This window comes from Ursus arctos, unplaced genomic scaffold (genome assembly GCF_023065955.2).
Source record: "Ursus arctos isolate Adak ecotype North America unplaced genomic scaffold, UrsArc2.0 scaffold_3, whole genome shotgun sequence".
Taxonomy (NCBI): Eukaryota; Metazoa; Chordata; class Mammalia; order Carnivora; family Ursidae; genus Ursus; species Ursus arctos.
In genome coordinates this window covers 36,542,856-36,566,538 of record NW_026622985.1, presented here as the reverse complement: position 1 = coordinate 36,566,538, position 23,683 = coordinate 36,542,856, and the positions used below count along the sequence as shown (strand labels likewise).

The window sequence follows — 23,683 nt, the reverse complement described above, 5'->3', positions numbered from 1 at the left end:
TACACTTCTGGAGGTGAGGAGGACTGAAACTGAGGTGTGAGCAGGGCTGCATTCCTTCCTGGAGGCTCTAGGGGAGAATCAGTTTCCTTGCCTTCTTTCCAGGGTCTACAAGCTGGCCTCATTCCTTGGCTCATGGCCACCTTCCACCTTCAAAGCAGCAATGGCTACTTGAGTCTTCCTCCTATCACATCACTTTGATTTTGCTTCTTCCATCATCACATTTCCTTCTGAGCCTGACTCGCCTGACTCCCTCTTTCACTTATAAGAACCCACCCTTGTAATTACATTGGGCCCGCCAAGATAAGCTGGAAGCATCTCCTTTTCTCAAGATCCTTAATTTAATCATATCTGCAAAGCCCCTTTTGCCTCATGAGGGGATATATACACAGGGTTCCAGTATTAGGAGGCAGACATGTTTGAGTGGCCATTATTCTGCCTACCACAGTGTTTGATAAATATTTGATCAACTTGTAAATATTTTGAGAAAATGGTAAGGTAAATAATTTGAATTATTTGTAAGGTTAGCTAATTCCCATAGTTCATCACTAGCCAAAGTCATGGTCACATGTACACTGTACACTTCTGATCCTTCTCAAACATAGAGTCTTCATTCTTAATCAAGCTCATGTTCACCTGACCCTGTTTTAGCTTCAAAAATGCATCCTGGTTCTATTTTATTCTCTTTCATCTGGTAGACAGAATATAATCTGTTGTGACGGATTTTCCTGACCAAATTAAGTGAATTGCTCACTGTCACTTAGAGACAAAGATACAGCCAGAATAGAGATTTAAAACCCCTTTCCACTTCCCTTGCATCCCAGCTCATACTAAATTCCTTTCTCCAATTACTATTTCAAACAGATCAACCAACAAAAAAGAGAGGGTAGTAATCTTCAGGCGGGAGTAAAAATGCATGGAACATATTGCAATCCTACCAGTGAAAATCCAAGCTTTGCTGTGTGATGAACAAACTCCAAGTCACGTACCTTCTCCCTCCAAAATATATCCTTCAAATCGAAGTCACAGTCCCTGAACTACTCTCCCACTAGAGGTGCTACCAACCGCCATGTCACTCAAGAGCCATACACCTTCTGTCAAAACTCTTTCACATTTGTCTCATGCTACTAAAAACATATGACGATAAGTTACCTCCAACTGCCATCCAAGCCTCCTACCAAAAGTGCAGGATGATTTTGGTGGGAAACCTAAAGGAACTTTAGTTGGGACAAGTACATATTTTCGTTTTCCATTGTTTTGAAGCAACTGACATTTTATGCATGCTAATTTTTCCGCCAAACTTCTACCAGTTCTCAGTCCAAACAACTACAAGAATCCCGTTTTATCATTGACTGAATTGTAGCATTCAGAAAGGGATGACAACCTGCTGTATTTGTTTAATGCCAGTCCTATCAATGTATCATATGTAAGCGGGATCGAAGAGTAATTGGGAATAATTGTAAATTAATGTAACACTGTACTTTTAAGTATGTTGACAATAAGAGATAAGTAATGAAAACTAGACTGACATGCAACAACGCTTCAGAATTGGATCCCCCCAGGCATTCTCTTCTTTTACATGTGGCAACCACACTGCATTGTATCAGTAAAGTCCACAGATTTACTTACTGATTATCTTAAGTACAAATGAAATATCTTTCTATGGTCTAGAGGAAATAACTGTGCAAGACTCACAAGGTGTAAATTCTCCTGAACAATTTTTCCTGCAGTTCTGGTAGGTCACTAATATTAGCACCTACTGTTTGCACATACAAACTTCCTGAGTTGGGTTTAATACAGCACACAGCTCTCACTAAAGAATGTGAATTTCTATGGGAAAATCTAGCTCAAAGGTAAACTCTACTATGTATTTTTTTCCTTATATTATTCCATACTCTGAACATGAGCCTTGAAATGTAAAGAAACTGGGCAAACTGATAGATATATAGATATATAGACAGATAGATATAGACATATAGATATATAGATATATATTAATATACATATGGAATTAATAATATTTACTATCAAGAGGCAGGACAAATAAACACAAAATAAAGTTGAATTTCTAAATACCTGGAGTCAGAAAATGCTGTAACTTGATGGTGATAATGTCTTTCCCATGGCAAATACAAGGTACTGTGGAAAGTTCCATCTATGTCTATGTTGGTCAGCACAAATGCAGAGGTGAAGGACTTTGTCAAAAGGCAAAACAAAAAACCCCCTAAACCCCTACATCTTTTTAAGGCAATCAGACTCGGAAGGCAATAAATATTTCATTTTCCTGTATAATTTGAATAGCTACCTCAGTTCTTTACACCCCCCCCCATTTCTAAAATGTAGACAAGAGCTCTAGCTAGTTGTCTAAGTTGTCACACATCTGGAAGACTATTTTAAAACACATCCAAAATGTTTTGACTACATGATGCCAAGCATCTGGCAATACAAACTCCTCTAAGGTATTTTTCTTCTATAGGATTCAGTCGGTGTAGACAGTCATTGTGCCAGGTTTTGAACTGCATGTTTTATTTGCAGAACGACAAAAAATATATATATGCAAAGGTAAGGTTTTCCTTCTGCTTTTGATTTAGGTAGATTTAACTTAATGATGTTAACAGAGTTGCCATTGATTCTCGCATTACTTGAACTACTGTCTAGTTGTGCTCTCCCCCTGTCCCCAAAAGCCCTTCAGTGGCCTCTACTGGTCAGTTCCTCCCCAGGAACATTCTCTCCCAAACGGACAGCATTCACTCACTTGTCTAAATAGTAACTGACTTTATTGGTTTCATTCCACAGCGAGGATGAGGGAAAGCGAGGTTTCTCATTTTCCCTGTCTAATAGGAACCAGCCTTAGGAATACCTGTGGTTCACCAACCATCCCCAAACCATTTGCAGGATCTTGAGGTAGGAGGTAGGGATTCTTCATGTGAGGTCGCCTCCCTCCCAATGCAAGCTAGCTCAGCCTTCCAAAGGCTATGTCCCCAGGCTAACCTAACCATCCCTATATCTTCACTCCGCTTTCAATGTTTCACACTAACTCTTAAGTCAGATGACACCACAGGGGGGGGGGTATTCTGGGTAAAATATGCACTAAATATTTCAGTTTTATAGCTTGCACTCTACTGCAGATCATTCACTCTTGCTCTTGACCTAAGAGAAGAGGGATAAATTCCTCATAGGCCATATTCATCACTGTAGCCTTGGAACCTAAGCAGGGAGCTAGGCACAATAAAGGTCTGTTAAATTGTTCTAGATAAAATGCAACTTGCTCCACTGTTGAAGTAAAGATCACTACATTTCAAACTTGAAATAAACTTAGCCAGTCGGGTTTGAGCCTAAGCAGTGTTCACAATTTAGATTGTCATCAAGAGCAGATCATGGGGTGGGTCTGCCAGAACTCTATTAGCATTGGGATGCTACTGGTCAACTTTAAAGACCAAAGACCTATGTATTATGAACTTTGGAGACAGTGGAGTACCAGCTTGCCTTATTTAGGCTTCTTCCTTGACACAAAGAATATTCTCTTTGGGGAGAGAATCACTCTGTCTCCTTCTTCATGGAATATGCCATGACTGGCTTGTTTTGGAAGTTACCAGGCCGTTCAGAGCTCTGGAACATGATCTGCGACAATGGCTTGGCAGCAGTGGAAGCCAGTGTGTGGCCGTAAAGCTTGCTCTGGAAGTGAACGAGGGCAAGCCCTTCCTGTCTGATGGGGCAGTAGCAGAGGGAAAGGCAGTGGGGCTTGGATGCTGGGGTCCCAGCAAGCTGCCTGTAGCATCACAGCTAGTCCCTGAAACCTTGGTCCTGAACATACTTGTGACCTCCTCTGGGAGGGCCCGGGAAACGCGTGGGGGAATGTGAAGACCCCAGAAATCTTAAATTGCAGACGAGGTGAGAACTACAGATGTACGGTTTACACTGTTAACAAGACCTCATTAAACCAGTCCAGTGTGGCCCAGGAAAACCAGAATTTGGGAGATAGATGGATTAATACATAGATAGCAAGAGAGAAAATGAATCTGATAACATCAAGCGATATAATATTTTGCTACTTTAGAGTATATCTAATAGCATATGGTATTGCTATTTCCCTTTTAAATATATTCTAAGTCAAGTATTTGAAACAGTTTTATAATCCTCTGAGCGGAAAATACATCTAAGAAACTTGTAGAAAAATCTCCTAAAGGATTCATAGTTCCAAGGTGGAGAATGTATTTTAACTCAGAATTCCTCGAGAAAACCCACCTTCTCTGCAGGTTTTACAAATCAAAGCAATTGGTGGCTAATATTTCTAACCTGTACTCAGTTTTCTGTCGATGAAAAATCAGAATGAGGGATTATTACTTTTACAGAGGATGTTTAGACATCCCAGTGACATGATCACCATATAAAATATAATTCAAATGATCTCAGTTTAAACACTGACTTTGACAGTTAGTAAAATCATTTAATTTTCTACTATGGAAACTATTTTAATCATTTTAACCACTTTTAGATTATATCAATTCTTTGAGATGAAGTACGACGGAGAATCAAAATAATCTTTGGAAATTGAGCTCTATTGCAAAAATGATTCCCGTTCTTCGGCGGGGATATTAATGGATAACCTTTCGAGGGCCTCTTCCTTGTAGTTCTCTTCTTCTTCTGCCTTTCCCGTCTCACACAGCCGAAAGAAAACCTAGCTCATGAACACAGACTTACTTAATGGTCCCCTTCCCTCTGCGTTCCCCCGTCCTCTTTCATTCACATTCCCAACTTTGCATCTCTCTTCTCATTTTCCTTTTTTCTTTCCGGGGAATGACCACCTCAAAGGATTAATTCAGAACAGGCAGCAGAAAATGGTAACAAGAGTGGGCAAATCAGGATGTGGATTTAAAATCAAGAGGTATTTTAAAGGAGGAGAGTTACTCAAATTAAACATATGTTAAGAATATGGGTTTGTTGTTCATGGCATACCTGCTGCCTGCGATCGACCCTCCTCAGATCAGCCTTCAAGGGCAGAGCATTCCCTAGTGGAATAATAAATAGAGCGGCTCGAGTGAACGTGGAGCTGGGCAGCCCGGCGAGCTTCCTTTCCTCTCGGGCTGACGTCACCGTTGGAACACAGGTGGTAACTGAACTAGCTGAACTACCGAAATGCGCTGTGGCCCCTCGGGCTCAGAGCCAGAGAGAGAGAACAGAACTCAGGCTCCAAGCAATCAGGCTTCGGGCACATAAAAATTCTACTACTCGGTCTTGGCATTTATACCGAACTTGGTTTTAACTGATACGGCCTGTTTCCCAAGACGTCATCTTTCTTACCTTACACGTGAACTAGGTAGCCAAAATCCATCGGTCTTTTGAGAAATGGGCTGCACAGATCCTTGGAGTGCTTCTCTTTGGGCTGACCTGCCATCAGCCTGAGAATATGGCGACTTGTCCTCTGAAGGTGAAAACCAAGAGCCATGCCCTATTTCTACGCTCCCATTCTTCCCAGTGTATCAGCTGGAGCAGTTCTCAGCTGTCCCAGGATGATGTGCCCAAATAGTACTGTAGGTACAAGTCACACTTATGCTCAGTCAAGGGTTTCCGCAGGAGTGATGCAGGAGAGCAATGTGCTTGCTCATATATATCCTTCCGTGCTTCACAGGAGTTCGGAGGTTGAGAGCAGGAATTAATATATTTCTGACTTGAATGCACTGTACTGACAGACAAGATTCAACAGTCTTGGATCTCCAGGGATAAGCATCCACGAAATAGACATTAAAAAATCCAGAAGGTTTTGAGGGACATATTTTTAATTTGGTTTTGAAATAATACAGGCCTGAGAAACTCAAGACCCCTCTTTCCCATTTGTTTTGATATTATTCCTAAGGACACAAGAGCGACCTATCTAGCTGTGAAAGTACCACAGAATAATAAAGGATAACTGGTTTCCCTTTACGTTGACTGAAAAGTGGTACTTTCTAACTAAATGAATAGTGTTGGGGAACAAGTGATTCTGAGTCCCTCCAGCATTTCAGAAATGTCCATTTATGAAGTATAATGTACAAACAAAACCTTTTTAATTCTTCGTTAAAGCAATCAGGTCCCTGACATTTGATGACCAGTTCCGGTTATCACATAACCTTGGTGCAAATATATTTTCATATTTCGGTAACAATGTCCCAGATCAGCAGAGAACCTAATACATGAAAATTCCTATTTATACAAAAAATAGTATGGAGGCTATGATCATTTGCTTCTCAAAAAAACTCATTTAGTTATCAAGGTCTCCTCTAGTGAGCCATATCTGATTAAGAACTGGCCTTGTTTCTCCATGTTGTCTGAATTTGGGATGTTTTATGGAACTTGGCTCGAATGTCCCTCTTACAAAGGGGAGAGCATACAGTACTCTTCTAAAGGCAGGAGATTAGCTTGTCTCAGCAGCTTTAATATATAGACGGGAAAATCCAGCAAAATCCACTTCCAAAATGTAGCAAGTTCTCACAATTTGAGCAAACACATTAAAGAAGATACCACGAAACAGGTAAACAGCATGATCAGAAGTGTGGCTTGGGAGGTGAGGGAGGGCAGAACAGGGAGAGCACAGGTAGAACTTTTCTTCTACTGAACACCTTCCCCCAAAGTGAAGTCTTTTCATCAATTTTAGTGGCAACAGGTTGACAGCATGTTGTTGCGCCTTTAATGGAATGATGTCAAAGAAAGCCAGGTGAGGACAAAGATGGTGAGACACATGAGGAAGGTGGGGGGGGGGCAGATAGGACTGTATCCAGGTGCTCATTCTCACTCCCATAGCAACCCAAAGCCAGCTGCCTTGTTCGAGAACTGTTCCCCTGGACATTTCGGGGTGACTACCTCTGTCTGTGATGCATAATCCTTTTGGATGAAATGCCGTTCTGCTGCAGGCACACTGGGAAACTTGCAGCACTGGCCGGAGATGGGATGGTCTGCTCTGGGACAGGAGCATGAGCAAAGTTCAAGCAAGGCAAGATGATGAATTGACAGGGGAAGATGGAAAGGAGAATTCAAGAGAATTCAGGCATTGAATAGGTGGTTGACCCAGAAAACCACGAAGTTTCCTTCAAAGCCTGAGTTTCTACAAGTCTATATGTTAATAGGTCTAATGGAAGGAGTATGAACTCGTACGTGAGAAACAATTTATACACAAAAAACAAAAGGGAAAGCAAAAAATCTCTTTCTACTCCCCTTAGAGTAGGACATGGCTAAACTATCTTAAAAGGGTCCTTTGACTTAGCTGGGGATACATTTCCATTTAAAAATGATTAGAAGATGAAACAGAAATATAATCTCTGGTTACAAAAATTAAATGGGTATGGATGCAGAACTGTGGATGAGTAGTTAAGATTGGCCAATGCAGTGTCTCTGCTGCGCAAAGGAAAGTCTATTAAATTTATGATGGAGATCTCCATGAATCCGCACAAAGTCCGTCCACAGGGTCTGCCCTCTCCGACATTTTTCTGTGTGTGCGTGTGTGTGTGTGGGCGCGCACGTGTGCGTGCAACTTTGCTACTAACGGAGTACATTTGTTTTGACTGTGGGGCTCTTTCCAGACATTAAAAGCCACGATTCTAGTTTTTATACTTAGAAAATGCTCAAAATGTGTTTCTTTCTAGGGGGACTAAATATTGTGCCACCTTTGAGGGTCAAGCCCTTTGAAGCCCATCAACTGTTGCTTGAAACCTTCTGATTCTATTTTTGTAGAATGTTTGTCTCATATTTTCTGAAAGGCTTTGAGCTCTTGCATGAACATTCTTCTCGTGGCAATTTTCGCACAGCTGAATGCTTTCATTCGTGCGGCAGGTAGCACACACGATAATATACGTCATTACATTAACAGTGTTCCCATACAGAAGTTCTTTTCCAGGACTCGTTTGCTGGCTGCCCCGTTGTGGAATCAGAGGGTGGGATACTTTTGATTTTAAACACGAGCAAAGGGACAGCGGGAGCCAGGCTTTTAGAGATGGAGGCTTTCGGGGCCCGAAGGGAACTGCTCGCCTCTCGTGCAGGACAATGCAGTGTGTGACATCACTGTCCACACAGAGCCCTCACCAAGGTTGAAAACCACACAGAAGGCAAAATAATTTACTAAAATGTAGACCAAGGGCACTCTCTTTAAGAACCAGTACGCGCAGGGGGAAAGCGGAAGGAGCTGAAGGGAAAACTCTCGGGTAAGCCGCTTATCTGCGGTCCTTAGCAAGGTGAGCAGATCCGGGCAGCACTCAGTGCGACGTTGTGGCCTCTCTCTGTTTCATACCCCGGAATTATTTTTCCATGCTGTCTCTGTAATGCAACCTCTTTACATAGTTTACCTCAGGAAATGACAATTGGCTGTCGAATCCCATACAAATTGATTGGATATGACAGCTCAAAGGAATAAATATTCTGCAGAGAAGAAAGTTTTTACTTATACTCTTGTATTTTCAATCCTTTTTTACCCCTTCTTGCTTAATCTTATTATTTCAATTAGATCATTTAAAAATCAACACATCACATACCAACCTCCCCTAAGAGCAATCATAAGATTTAATGATTTTTCTGATACACAGGCTAGGGTTTCAAATTTGCATTATTTTATCTACTGAATTAACTATGAATTCTAAACCAAACTAATGCTGCCATGTGTTTTTAAACATCTCTAATCTAAACCATCTGGAGAGGCATGGTTTTGCAAAGGCATCCTTTTCAGGACACTCTGTGGACTTTGTCACTGCCTGAGGTTTTGGCAAACCATCAACGTTACTATAATTCTCTTTTATGAAATATAGCTTTTGACTAGGATTTTAGAGTCTTGGGTGTGTGTGTGTATTTATACAAGTGTGGGCACTTGTGTACAATTTTTGCTCCTGTCCCTTTCTTTTTTCAGAAGACCATGGTTATAATAAACGTATTTTATTTTTTTTAAACTTATTTTAAAGTAATAAAGGTTTTTTCTTGTATATAAAGAACACATTTAATTTCACCTACTCAACATACTGACAGACCAAATTATTAAGAAGCGAAGTACTTTTGAATAACCCACCTTACTGGACATAGGTGCTGGACATACTTTTTAAACAAGTCATTAGGAGAAAACATGTCAGCTTTAGAGAGCACAACAAAAAAGTGTAGATATGAAATGGTTACAGCAACAATGGTTTGTGGTATGTGAGGAATGAGCTCAATACATTTATGCAGAGATCACAACTGAAAATTGGCTAAGCTAAATCTTTTGCTTAAGAAAAGCAACACCCTGTTTAATTTTTTGGCTAATAATGAACATAGCATTTTAAAATTATAAATCAAATATAAGCATGGTAAAAGCAAAGAGTAGACTACTTGTTACAACAAAGGTTAAAAAACTTCCCCCAGAAGTAAGCATGATGATTCTACTTCCACAAATTCTCTTCAATAATAATGCCTTTAAGGAATTTCGAGAATTAGTCACAGAAATGGAGAGGATAGATTTCTGCAGAGAGCCGCTAATATGAAATGAATTAAAATTATAATAATGTGACTATTGGGGCCTAAGAACATCTCTGCAATTTATTAATAACACGGTATGTTCAAACAACCTCTTTAATCCAACAATATTAGACAACTTAAAGACATACATAAATCAAAAGGTTTTGGTCAAGTTTGGGGGGGGGAGGTCTATTTTTAAGAAATGGGTGGCCTGAAGCCCAGAAGTGGGTCTGTGCTTAGAATATAAAGATGTCAAGGCAATGCACAAGCACCTCTCTCAGAGGTGGTACAGCCCAGAACACTCTCAGTGACTGCTAATGGCCTGGGGCGCTACTACAGCTCACCTTCCCACCCTTCACGGTTTCCTTTCCTGGAATGGGTCCTCCATAGCCACAACTCTGAGGGAGAGGGTTGCCCTTCTGAGACTCTTTTCCTTCCCTCCTTCCTTCCTCCCTCCCTTCCTTTCTTCCTTTCCTCCTTCCTCCCTCCCTCCCTTTCTTTCTTTTCTTCTTTCTCTTTATTTTTTTTTTTTTAGAATTCCTGGTATTCTTTTAAACCTGCTTCTGCCTATATTAAAATGTTGTATTATAAAGGAAAAGCACAATCTGATATTCCAGAAAATGGAAGCTCCATATAGGGTGGCCCTGGATAGATGTCTTGAGGAGGGACAGCTCTCACCAAGCATGCTAATCTGGTCTTGGATGAAAGGAAAACATGTCTCAACCCCATCTTCCTCACTCTTGCTCCAGGGTCCACAGAGTGGGTACAGTTCACTTATTGCTATAGACTGAATTGTAGCCCCCACATTTTTTTTTTAACTTATAGCAAGAATTACTATCAAACTCCACTCATTGGACCAGAGACCCTTGTGGTGTTAGCAAAAGACATGCCCCCCTCACATAGCACACTTACCTACGCTTGTGAGTTCATCAGCTGGCCAGGAGCCTCAACTCCAAGCTCTAACAATGTGCGGATCCCCCACAAATTTATATATTGCAGCCCTACCCCTCAGTATGTTTTTATGTAGAGATGGGGACTTTGGCATATTACCAGCTTTAGATATGGTCATGAGGGTGGACCCTCATGATGCTATTAGACACCAGAAGAGCTTGCTCTCTTTCTCCCTCTCTCTGCCAGGTGAGGACATTATCAAGAAGGCAGGTGTTTATAAACCAGGCAGAGGGTCCTTACCAGAAACCAAAATGGCTGACACCTTGATCTCAGACCTACCAGTCTCCAGAATGGTGGGAAAGTTATTTTCGGTTGTTTAAGCCACCCAGTCTATGGCACTTTTTTTTTTTTTTAATGGCAGCCCCAATAGACTGATACACCTATATAATCTCTTTTATTCTGACAGCAATCCTAGGAGGGCAGTAGAAACCCACTCCCTAAGAATACCCACTCCCCTGACACTGAGGCTTCCCTGACCTCAGTGAACGGCCGGGCGGCAGAGTGGTGAGGATGAGGATAGGGACAGGCTACAAAACTTGCTTATATTGCCACCTGGCTTTCTTTGCATAGCGTCAGTAATTCCTGGGGCAATTCCTGGATGAAGCACAACTGGAGAGAGCCCGGTTCAGACAGCTTTAGTACAGCGCATGGGAAAGGAAGGAAGGGCACTTAGGGAACGGAATAAAATCCTCAGTGTTGGGGTCCCGTGACTTCAGTAATATGTGCACTTGAATGGGGCAGAGCAAATGCTGGGAAGTCTCCGGGTTTGTAATAATATTAAACTTAAGCTTGATCACTTGCAATATGAGACGAGAAGACAAAGAGATTAAAAATGATTTGTTCTAAGGTGTATTCTCATGGTACCCTCCACATCAACTAGCTCCCCCGGTCACTCGTAGGGTGTACGGTCTCCTCCACTGCTATTTTCAGATAATGAACTGTCTGTGATGCAGCCTGTCTGCTATAGTCCTGCTGATAATTCTAATTTCTCTAGATGAATTCCAATGATCAATTCTGCCTCTGCTACTTTTCAGGGGAGAAGATTCCAGAAAGAGGCCAGATAAAGAACGAGAGCTGGCAAGGCATTTTCTCTGCTCCCAGCTTCCTGGGCCAAAAGAGAAAAGGAAGCTCCTGCTTCTTTTGACTTAGTAAGAATCAGTGTCTAGCTCAAGCCTCAATCATTGGACCAGTCATACTCAATCGGCATAAAAGAAGCATTTCCGAATGTCCATATTTCATTGCAGCATGTACACGTAAACTCCCTTATGCCTTTTCCTAAAGGCACAAAAGAGCTGCTGTGCTGCTGTTCCTCTTGTCCAATCCATACATTCTGTATCTTTTATGTAAGAGCTTAATTTTACATTTACATCACATATATTCTTTGGTTTTCCCCAACTGTCTCCTTCGAAGAGTGGATCGCAAGCTACACGACAGTGGTTGAGGTGTCCTCTTCTGGGTGTCTCCAGCCTGCAGTACATTCATCATCGCAAGGAAAACTGGGTTTTCCTTACATTCATCAGCATGTTCTTTGTCCATGAACTTCGTTCTCTAATTACTAAGCACCTATCATATCCTTCGATTTTGGGCCACCCCAGGTACTCCCTTTGAATATGTAGCCCTAGTTGTCAAAGAACTTTCTAATCCTTCATTCTGTTAACCTTTAAAGTAAAAGCTGCCAGTGACCTTTACCAGCAAAGTATGGGTTTTTTCAGGACTAAAAGAGAATTGCAATCCAAGACAGACAAGCTGCAGCCAAACCATAGGCAAGTCAGGGCGGGGAGGAGAGGCATGCTTTTTAAGGGGAAAAGGGGTAAGTTAGAAGGCTGTTATGGACTCAAGTCCACTGGAGTAACCTGGGAGTTCCAAGTACGGTGGTTTTTTCATTGGCTGAGCTGTTGCCTGGGGGGGAATGAGGAAAGTTCTTCTTCCTCCGGCTGAGGAAGTAGAGCAGTATCCATGTGCAAGGTCAAGCCCCTCTCTTCCTGTTGGGTCTGCAACCGACTAGGGGCAGTGGGGTGTGAGAGCTCCCCCTGCCAGAACCTCCTGACTCCATTGTAGTGAGGTTTCCCGTTATTAATTTTCACAATCCTCCTCTTTTTGACTTCTACTGAATAACCGCTCCTTGCTACATTCAACAGAAAAACATAGAAAATGCCTTTCTTCTCTTTTCTTTTTTTTCTTTTCTTCTCTCTCTCTCTCTTTTTTTTTAATCAGTCAGGCCATCTGAAAGTTACCCTTCCTTTAAGAAAATGAAAATTCCTAAGTCAAATTCTCACACTTCTCTGGTCATAATACTCCTTGGAAAATGCATTTAAATTAATTTATATTTTCGTGTCCCTAGCTATTTTGTTGATTAGGATTATGGACCACAATCTGGGCTGTGTGTGGGGGGAGAAACAAAAATTGATGGGAGAAGAAATCAAGTTCATTGCAATAAACCGACTAGTTCCACTGAGATGGCAGGAAGTCTCTTTTCCATAACAAGACAACAAAGCCTCAGCTACTCCCCCAGGTGACTCAGTAGTCTGTGGGCAGCTAGAAGCCACGCTCTGAGTCCTGACTTTCCATCCCCCTCCTAACCACCAGCCCACATTCCCTCCTGAGTTACCATCGTTCTTCAAGGGGGTCAGTGGGAGCTTTGCCCAGAACCAAACCAACTCCTGGTGAAAGCCAGGAGTTGCAAACTCATCGGTACCCTTTATAGAATCTTAATGAGAAGAGAAACCACCCATAGGAAGAAAGTTAACTGAGGATTTTAAACACCGGTACAATGAAGTTAGTATCACTCCACATTCTGCTTTCCTTCTGAAATAAGGAGGGTTTTAGGTCCTTGTCAGTTTCAGGGCATTGTCAAATAATCTTTAAAAGAGAATGCTAAGAACAAAGAAACCAAATCAGGAAAAAATAAAAGCAAAAATAAAAACCTCTGACCAAGCCAAGCCTCTAAATATAGCTTTTCCACTTACCTCAGTGCAGATAATTCTAAGATCTATATTTCTGATTCTATTCATTCCATTTGAAAGAGAAAGACCACACCAGGGTAAGCACTGCAGGGTGGTCACAATGCATAATCTAATGACAGTGTGCGGCGGCCACTACGGAAGATGGCAGGAGCCGTGCCAGACTGTGCGGTGGGGCTGACGGGCTGATTTCTATGCACAGGCCACCGATATTTTCCAAGTATGGACAGCTCTTACAGAAATGAAAATAAAAAATGCAGGACCAGAGCCCACACTAAGAATTCAGTTTAGCAAAGACATGAAACTGCCCAGGGAAGTAAAAGGTATTTGGCCTTGCTATTCTTAACAGGGAGAGACGAGCCTTCCCACCACAATCTTTTTATGATGAGGCTAAAAGCCTGTCAGTCTTTGCAGAAGAACACTGAACTGGGGTCTGTGTCTTGTGCATTTGCTTTCTAGTGCCTGGCATGATGTTTTTCTGAGCCATCGGATTGGTTTGCAATGATGTTTTTCTCAAGAATATCAACAATCCAGAAAGATCAGCAAGAAATGGATAGCTAATGCAGTATTCTGAAAGGGTCCCAGTACAAGCATCCTAAGGCACCCATGGTTTTTCCTTATCCACACTCTTTCCTATGAAGCAAACTGTAATTTCAAAATTATCAGAACATCACACGAGACTATGGAAGCACATTCATACTACCTGATTTCAGCGAGATAGTGTCTAGAAGGGCGAGGTTGTAGTAAATAAACTTGACCAAAGATCAAAGGACAGAGAAGAAAATGGATACTTCTGTGAGTAGGGGTTTTGGTTTTATCTCAGGTATTGACTGTAATTCGGTGGGCTCTCCAAATTCCCCTTTAGGTTTAAAAGATGGTAAGGAGAGCCAGTTCTAGGACTGTCTAACCAACCTCATACACTGGCAGCTGCCAAAAATACACCTGGAAGGGACTGCATAGCCTTTGGTCTCAAGCCCCACATCGCCCCATCACAGTGGAATGTGGCCTGGCCAATGGCACAATGTCACCGGTAGAAGGGGCCTTGGTTCCAGGACTGGTTCTACTGCCCACGAGCCCCGAACACTTCAAGTACAACAAAGAGAATAATATCTTTGCGGCTTCTCTGTTGTGAGGATCAATGAGACCATGAAGGCGGAAGTGCTAGGAAAATGTAAAATACAGACCAATGGAGTTACCACGGTAATTATTTGGGTTCAGGGCACGGTAACCAAACTGCTCTTATTATCCCCAGCGGCCAACCACTAACTCATCTGTGACTTCCCTGGCTGCCCAAGTAACCCCGGGTTTGGTCTCCCACTAGCTCAGCCATACTCGGTATTTAGAGCACTTAGGTTTTCTTTTGGGAGCCATGGATATGATCTGGCTTTTATCCTAAATTCATAGATATCCACTATAGCAAGGTGTATCCCTATCCCAAAAGAAATGGTACCCTCCAATTCACATTCTTCTCGTGTCATGTCCAACGTGGTCTTGAGCTCTTTCCTTCTGATCATTCCCCACGGAGGCGAGTGCATGTGCAAACTAAGGAGGCGAGCCCGTGTCTGGGGGTGGGGGTGGGGAAGTGGGAAGGGGCAGGGGAGTTGGTTAGGAAATTTCCCAGTTTGAGTCAGGTAGGAGATCAGCATCAGAGAAATAAAGGCAAGAAACAGCACCCTAGTTTGGGCCAAAGAGGAAAAGGGGACGTGTGGGGTAAGGAAGAAAAGTCCCACACTTTAAAATAAAGAGGCTGACGAGTTTTGTCAGCTTATCATCCCCTTTCTTCATCTCTCCTCTATATCTTGGTGGTTTCAACTATTACTGCATATTTAAATGACCTGGGCACTTTTACTTTAAAAAAAAAAAGATGTGTTTATTTGCTTGAGAGAGAGAGAGAGAGAGAGAGAGAGAGTGCGTGTGGGGGCAGAGGGTCAGAGAGAGAGAGAGAGAGTCAAGCAGACTCTGCGCTGAGTGCGGAGTCTGACAGGGGGTTCGATCTCATGACACTGAGATCATGCCTGAGCCAAAACCAAGGCGCTCAACCGACTGTACCACCGCAACCTGGGAGATTTTAAAAATGCTCAGGCTGGACCCCAGACCAGTGAAATTAGAATCTCTGCCCACAGAATGCAGGTGTCAATAGTTCTTCAAGCCATCTAGGTGGCTGCCACGATCAGCGAAGACGGAGAACACAGCTGTGCTCCATTTCTTCTCTAGTCACCGTCCCCTGTGCCGCACACCTAGAGTGTTACCTGGCTGAATCGTCTGCTAATGCCGTATGACGCAACAGGCGCACTTTGGAGTAAAAAAGAGCTGACTTCAGACTTGGCTTTGCTATTCACTGACACCTGCCCTAGTTTCATGACGTCTCGGAAGCTGCAGCTTCTCGCCTGGGGGGTAACAGGGGTTATGACAATGAACGTAAAGAGTAGATCCTAATATACGTTAGTATCTTTTCTTTTCCATAAATTTAATGCCACAGACACATTCTCCACGTCCTCAAATTACTATTTTTTTCTCACCTCTTAGGAAAGCTCCCATTCACTTAAAGTCTAATACTTTCAGAGTTGATCTTTCTAGGTCTATTTGCTTACTAGCCAAAAGTAATCAGGAGTTAGACTTCAGGAGTTATTACAGATACCGGTTTCCTGGATTGCTCTGAGGTGAAATTCAGGTACGGTGGTTAATTTTATGTGTCAACTTGGCTAGGCTATGCTACCTGGGCTTTTGGTCAAATACAAGCCTAAATGTGGGTGTGAAGGTATTTTTTAAATGTCATTTACATTGAAACCAGGAGACTTTGAGTAAAGTAGATTATGCTCCATAATGTGGGTGGGGCTCATCCAATCAGTTTGCCTTAGAGCAAAGACCAGTTTCCTGAAGAAGTATCAATTCTAGATCTCTGTCTCTGTGTCTGTCTCTGTCTGTCTATCTATCTTTCTCCTATTGATTCTGTTTCTCTGGAGAAGTTTGACTAATACACCAAGGATCCTCAGAAGGGCTTTGTAATGACTTCTGCTATGCCCATTTCTTCCTTTTCCTCCTCTCAGGAGAGGGATCAAAGGCTCTTTTTCTTTCACCTTTCTGAAGCTGGTGATACATTCTATCCCCTACACTTAGGTCAATTTAAGAGAAATAATTAAATAACAGAAATGAAGTACTGTAGTGGTATTCAGCATTTAGGTTTTCCTAAGATTTTATAAATGTGGCTTTCACGGAGTATGAAGGGTCATTTATATGAACTATTTACCATTTCTATCTGAGTAGCACAACCATGATTCTCAGTGTCTTTAAATGTGTGTGGTTAAGTTCTGCAGCTTTTCTTTGATGCCCAGAATATCAGAGTCTTCACATGTTTTGCACATGTTATTTAATCAAACCCAAAGTTTAAAAGTATTAGAATCCTCACTACCCTATGATCCAGCCATTGCAATACTGGGTATTTACCCCAAAGATACAGACGTAGTGAAGAGAAGGGCCATACGCAACCCAATGTTCATAGCAGCCTTGTCCACAATAGCCAAAGCGTGGAAGGAACCGAGATGCCCTTCAACAGGTGACTGGATTAAGAAGTTGTGGTCCATATATACAATGGAATATTACTCAGCTATCAGAAAGAACGAGTTCTCAACATTTGCTGCAACATGGACGGCACTGGAGGAGATAATGCTAAGTGAAATAAGTCAAGCAGAGAAAGAAAATTATCATATGATTTCTCTCATCTATGGAACATAAGAACTAGGATGATTGGTAGGGGAAGAAAGGGATAAAGAAAGGGGGGGTAATCAGAAGGGGGAATGAAACATGAGAGACTATGGACTCTGGGAAACAAACTGAGGGCTTCAGAGGGGAGGGGGGTGGGGGAATGGGATAGGCTGGTGATGGGTAGTAAGGAGGGCACGTATTGCATGGTGCACTGGGTGTTATACGCAACTAATGAATCATCAAACTTTACATAAAAAACCAGGGATGTACTGTATGGTGACTAACATATATAATAAAAAAATATTATTATAAAAAAATAAAATAAAGTTGTGTGATGAAAATAAAAAAAAAAAAAAAGAATCCTCACTTTTCTCCCAGTGAGAATGCGAGGCCGAGTTTAGAACCCCCACCTGCTTCTGGTCACCAGAAGTGAAGGTAATAGTAGGGACTTGAGGGATGCGGAGATACTTTAGTCAGCGTCTTTTGGGTGGATACTGAGTGTACTTCTGACTTGACTTTCTTTCTTCCTTCCTTCCTTCCTTCTTTCCTTTCTTCCTTCTTCCCTTTCTCCCTTCCCCCTCCCTCCCTCCCTCCTTCCTTCCCTCCTTCTCTCCCTCCCTCCTTCCCTCTTTCTCTCCTTCTCTCTCTCTCTTTCTTGAAATCAGGAGATAGTTTTCTCCTAAAATACATATACTGGATCATTTAAGGGAGAAACTAATTATGAAATTAAATGTGTTGGTGAAATTTTCAGTAAATGATCCCAAAGCTACCAGGACAGGAAAGAGAAGATGCTCCTTTCAATCAATACTGGTATTAACCATTGTGTGACAATATAGGTAATTTTAAAATTCCAGTAAATTCCAAAGACCTTGGAAGTCTGCTTCTTCATTCAGCATCATTAGGCGCCTATTGACCTGTTTACTATGCAATGCTGTGAATATTAAGCATTTTACCAAATTGTTATGGTCACAGGCTACTGATAGTTAATATAATTTAGAAAATTAATTGTGATAAACACATGCATTGACCAAAACAATAAAATGTTAACCTCTTCTAATTTTATAAATCAAGATGTGCTTTTTGTAATATCGAAATAGTTTAGGTGGCCCTGTTTTTCAAAAATGTGCTTCTGCTTATCCCACAACGCTTTTAGTATTTTCCTGGTAATTTGGCAAACCTCTTAAAGCTGAACAAAATGAGGATTTTGTGCTTCTCTGTTTACAGAGAGAGCATATCAAACTGACAAATTTGATAATCTTAAAAAAAAAAGAAAGAAAAAACTCTTATTTCAAAGGTTCAAAAAATAAAGGTTATTTACTATGCAGACCTAGATTTCTTGTTGTTTTTAAGATAGTAAATTAGAAAAACATGGCCAGAGTTAGAGGTTACTCAATCAGGTTGAAGCTGGGACTTTTCTTCCAGCAGCTGCTGTTCCCCGAATTATATCTGATAATGTCCTAAAGTCTAAACATATTTTAGTTCAAAATGATACTCGGCTCTTAGATATAAAATGTCACTAGGCTTCCAAATATCAACAGGTCTAGCCACCCTCTTCAGCCAATGCATGTGTATTCGGAGTAATCTGCCACTCCACCTCTGAATCGTAATGTTTGAGGAACTGAAACTTTGAGCTGGAATGTTTGTTTTGCATTTTCCTATGCATAATCACAGGATAGGGACATTAATAAAGGGGTTGGTGTATTGGCCACTGCTGAGGCCTATTATTTAGGCACAGCCATGGCAACAGAGCAAAGCTGAATGTGTACAAGTGTAAAATGCATTTCAGCCTGTATTATGTTGGATAGAAAAGAAGACAAATGTGTCAAGAGACACGTGGAGTAAAATACCCAAAACTGTTTAAAATGATCTTCACACTTGCAAACTGAAAACAGCATCTATATTTCTCAACAATTCAGAAAAGATTCATGATAAGTATTCGCCTACACCAGCTACGAAAGCAAGATGGCACCCGTAAACTTGGCAATGTTCCACTGAACTCCATCTCAGAGAGAGGAGGAAGCTGGAAACGGTAGTGCTCTGAGGATGTCCACGTGGGTGGGCGAGCATATGTTGCTGCGAAGCAGAGGAAGTGGTACACCAGGATTTCTTCACAAGTGCGAGGTCTTTATAAACTCATCCTCGGGGAGGCTGCTTTAAATAGAAAATGACACACAGCCCCCCACTGGGCTTTCTAACCGTTTGGAGAGAGTTGCCACTTTCCCCAAACATTAGGTTACTGTGGGGGAATTTTCCAAAATCGTCAACAATTCCATTTTTAACCTCGGCTCTTCCTCTCCACGCCAGACAGAGAGATGCAGGCAGCATGAACTATATTTGGTCTAGTAGGAGACCTAAGTTATTTTTACTCTGTTGACTCCTACCTGACAGTGGAAGACGTACTCTGGTGTGGTTTTCTTAAACTTCATGTTCCAAACCAAGGCCACGCCATCTGGTTCATGGGGAGCGTCCTCGTTGTTGTTGTAGGAAGCGACCATCAGCTCAGGGTACTGGATGGAAGAGGTCACAAGGATGAATTATGTCAAGTTGCTGACACAAAGAAAACGTCCTTATTCCTACAGACAGATGCTCTATGACATCATTTAAATGGTACTTTCTTTTGAAGTTGTGGCATCCTTAATACCAACTACAGCTTCAACCTATGCAATCTGGTTTCTGCTTCCAGTGTTCCACTGGGCTTGCCAGCGTCCCCAGTAACTACCATAAGCGCACATTACTGGACCTCTCTGCATTATCTGACGTTTGGCCTTACTCTCTTCTTTTCTCCTATACTGGCTTCCATTATACCTGTCTCTCCTGATTCTCTTCCTGACCATTCTTTTCAGTCCCTATATTCTGGGGTGGGGGGTGGGGGTGGTGGTGGGCTGTATTCTGACCCTTTTTTTGGTCTCTGTCCATACATTCTCCCTGGGTGATCTCATCCACTCCAATGGCTTTAAAACGCTTTAATATGCTGACAATGTCCAAATCTATATCTCTAGGCTTGATGTCTCTCTCAGCTGCAGACCTTTTGCATACTGGAGATTTCTCTGAGCGGTCCATAGACACAACAGCTCAATGCATTAAAAAATGAGCTTCTGGGGCGCCTGGGTGGCACAGCGGTTAAGTGTCTGCCTTCAGCTCAGGGCGTGATCCCGGCGTTCTGGGATCGAGTCCCACATCAGGCTCCTCCGTTGTGAGCCTGCTTCTTCCTCTCCCACTCCCCCTGCTTGTGTTCCCTCTCTCGCTGGCTGTCTCTCTCTCTGTCAAATAAATAAATAAAATCTTTAAAAAAAAAATAAAAAATAAAAAAATAAAAATAAAAAATGAGCTTCTAATGAATCATCGAACTTTACATCAGAAACCAGGGATGTACTGTATGGTGACTAACATATATAATAAAAAAACATTAAAATAAAAAAAATTTAAAAAAATAAAATGGAAAAAAAATGAGCTTCTTGCCTTCTATAAAAACCTCTTGCTCTTCTAATGTTCCCTTTTTGGGGTGCCTTTCACTAACATTCACCTACCTGCCCAACCCAGACACTCCACATTCATTTTTACTCCTTTCTCTTTCTTATCCCCATGTAAGGTGTTATACTCCTGCCTCAATACCTTTCAAATGCATATTTCTTTCCATCCTTATGGTGAGGGTATCCTGAAGTAATTTCTCTTCTGAAGTAAGGCAAGAGCTTCCTGAATGGCTTCCTGCTGCCAGGCTTGCCAGGCCCACCCCTCCCCTACTCCACTCTCTATCCTTCGTCAATGTGACTTTACAAAACACGTATTTGGCTACGTCACTCCTCTGCTCAAAATACTTTAACGGCTCGTCCTTATTTTCAAGATCAAACCCAGGTCACATAGGGTCCTTCACGATCTGTCATTGTCTAGCTCCTCTGCTTAATCTCTTCCCAGCCGCCCTCCCTCCTCTTCCCCCACACCCTGAGCCCAGCCTCAGGAGCTAGTTCTGAGGCTCGTAGGGACAGCCTCTGTGCCCAGGAGTTTGATACTCACTCTTATTGCAATGCCTCTTCTGTGTTGTTTCTAACAGTAACTCATGCATCAAATCCTCCACATAATCCCAACACCCCTCCTTCCCTCTCATAGGCTCCCTTAGCATTACGTGTGTTCCTCCATTAAAACCCTTGTCAAATTGTGCTATGGCTTTTGTTTCCCACCTATGTCTCTTACTGGTCTGTAAGCTCGCTCTGAGCATAGAGACTTACTTTTATTAACTTCTTAATCTAGTGTCTTATAACTCCTAGCACACAATCAACTGCGTCAAAATCTGTTGAAGTACAAATGGTCTTTTTTATTTTAGTGACTCTGCACTCAGTAGAAAGACCTTAGATTTAATCCTTTGTTGTCAAATAATGCCAACAATTAAAGGCGTAAGTGCAAGAACCACAACCAGTAAAATAATAAGGACTCTAAAGTGAATAGAAAGACCTACTTACCCTGTGTGAACTCTGTGCTGGGTGTGTAATTAAACAAACTGGGGAGGAATCTTGTGAGGGGTATTTATGAGTTAGAATGCATTTCATGAAAATGCCATTCCTACCTGGCATTCCCATAAGGCAGCCCTGTTAAAAACACCATCAGGATTATAGCAGATCATATCACTCTTTGTTCATAGATGACTTAATTTTTCCCTTCCTTTTCACTATGCTATATACATATTTAACAGAAGATGGCCCTTATAAATTGAAACATCAACTTTTTTTCTATAAAAAATGATTAAACCTGAGTTCTGTAGGTGGCTTTATCCATTTGTTCTGCAGTCTCAACTTAAGAAAGCTGCGGGGAATTACAACTTGCTGGTTGATGCAGAGGAAGTATAATCCTACAACAAGACACATGTATGCGGCCACCAGGGGAAGTAACCATTCTTTATTAGAAAACACTCCTCACTGGCTGAATCAAAAGCCCATTAGGAAAGGCCTTTGATTCAAAGCCCATTCAAAGACACTAATATCCAGATAAACACAGAAGTCTCCAGACTGTCCATCTAAAGTTTATGTCACATGTGAAAGGCAACTCTATAAACATCAACACCACGACCATAGTGGCCAATGAGCAGCCAGCTGTGTCCGGAATAATATCCCACAGCTTCACATCTGGGTCTCATCGTTGGCTCCCACTTGTAGCTTTTCTTTTTTCCATTAAAAAAATAGTTGAAATTATTTGGCTTTAAAACCCCTTTTGAAAATAGGGAGAGTTTTAGTAAAATACCAGGGAAATGCCTTTGGTGTAATTTCTGTAACTGGCATCATAAATCCTGAAGATACTGATTTAACTCCTATCTCACGCAAGATTTTCTGACTTCGAAGTCTCCCCTTCTATGTCTTTTTCTACTGTGTGTTTGAATGTGACTAGTCATATTTCCTTACTCTCAAGTGAAAAGTAAATCTCTGAATAATTATTTAAATCTTGAATATTAAAATTGTGACTTTTAAAGGGAATGTGAACAGTTACGAAGTTTATAATTACTCATCAGGTTGGATTATCCAACTTTTAACCTCAGAGAATTGTACCTGAAAATCACCAGATCTGCTCTCAAGCTGTTTGTTCTTACAGAGAAATAAAATCGGATGTCCATCAGAGAGGAAGGAACCAATATGTTTTTATTCCCTGTTATGTGCCTGACACTGAGCGGGGTGCTACATCAACTCATTTGGTCCTTGCAATCCTCTAAAGTAGAAGTGGTTTTCCCATTTCTACAGACAAAGAAGCCAAGGGTCTCAGGGTGAGTAACTTGTTCTGCGTTATGTTGCTAATAAACAAAGAAGTGAGAGCATTACTTGAAGTCTGTTTGACTTCAAAGGTCATGACCTTTCCAGTCCACTGTGGCACGTGTCCAGTGCCTCCGATGCATATGTAAGGCATTGTGCCAGGTGAAATGTGGGACAAGAATGTCAACAATAATGTGCTTTGCTCTCTAGGAACTCACCCTTAAGCAGAGGCAGGTAAGGCCCGGGTATGAATAACTATAATGCAAACATAAAGGCAGGACATGATATGTGCTAAGGTGGAAAAGTAAACAAGGTTCCTTAGAAGTACAGAGGAGAAAAGAAGCACCTTAGCTGGGGTGGGATGTGGCAGGAAAAGAAACTGGAAAGGACTTCTAAGAAGAAATGAGACATGCTTTGGGCCTTGTCAGGCAGTAGGTTATTAGGAGAGAAGAGAGTGGGGAATATGGACAAGGGTACAAAGAGGAGTGCTGGAGACTTCTCTTGGTTATCTGGCTGGTTCACAGTGATTCTCCCATCTTTGGAGATTACCTCAATACACAGGTATCTAACTTCCCAGGGACAATTAGTTCACTGTGGGGTTGATACGTGACCTGAAGCAAATCACATTCTCCGAACTGGCTATTGTCCATTGTGAACTGAGACAGTCTGTGGGCTGGCAAATGAGTCCAGTTATGACAGCATCCTACTGGTGAGGTCCCTCAAGCAGCCCAGATGTGGGACTCTTCCTGAGTCCCCGTTCTTCATCTTTTCCGTGGCTCCCCTAAGTGCACTAGCGCCTCTACGATACATCCCCTTTTTTGCTCACGCTAGCCAGAGGGAAAGTTTTCTTAACTAATGCAGTGTAGGGCATGTTCAGGGGATGTCAGTTGGTAGCATTTG

The 23,683-nt window shown here is 41.9% G+C and overlaps 1 protein-coding gene and 1 non-coding gene across 4 annotated transcripts in view; both read right to left on the bottom strand.

Moving 5' to 3' along the window:
* Window positions 1-23,683, bottom strand: part of DYNC1I1 (dynein cytoplasmic 1 intermediate chain 1) — a 295,259-nt gene that overhangs the window by 81,586 nt on the left and 189,990 nt on the right. For all 3 annotated transcript variants that reach the window (XM_026506111.4, XM_026506119.4, XM_044386674.3), the window contains one exon: window positions 19,436-19,561. In XM_026506111.4, the coding sequence (XP_026361896.1) occupies window positions 19,436-19,561 (126 nt within the window). The remainder of the gene's footprint in view (window positions 1-19,435; window positions 19,562-23,683) is intronic.
* Window positions 10,259-10,415, bottom strand: LOC113267220 (small nucleolar RNA SNORA62/SNORA6 family). The gene has a single exon (XR_003320625.1). It is a non-coding gene; the product is annotated as a small nucleolar RNA SNORA62/SNORA6 family (small nucleolar RNA).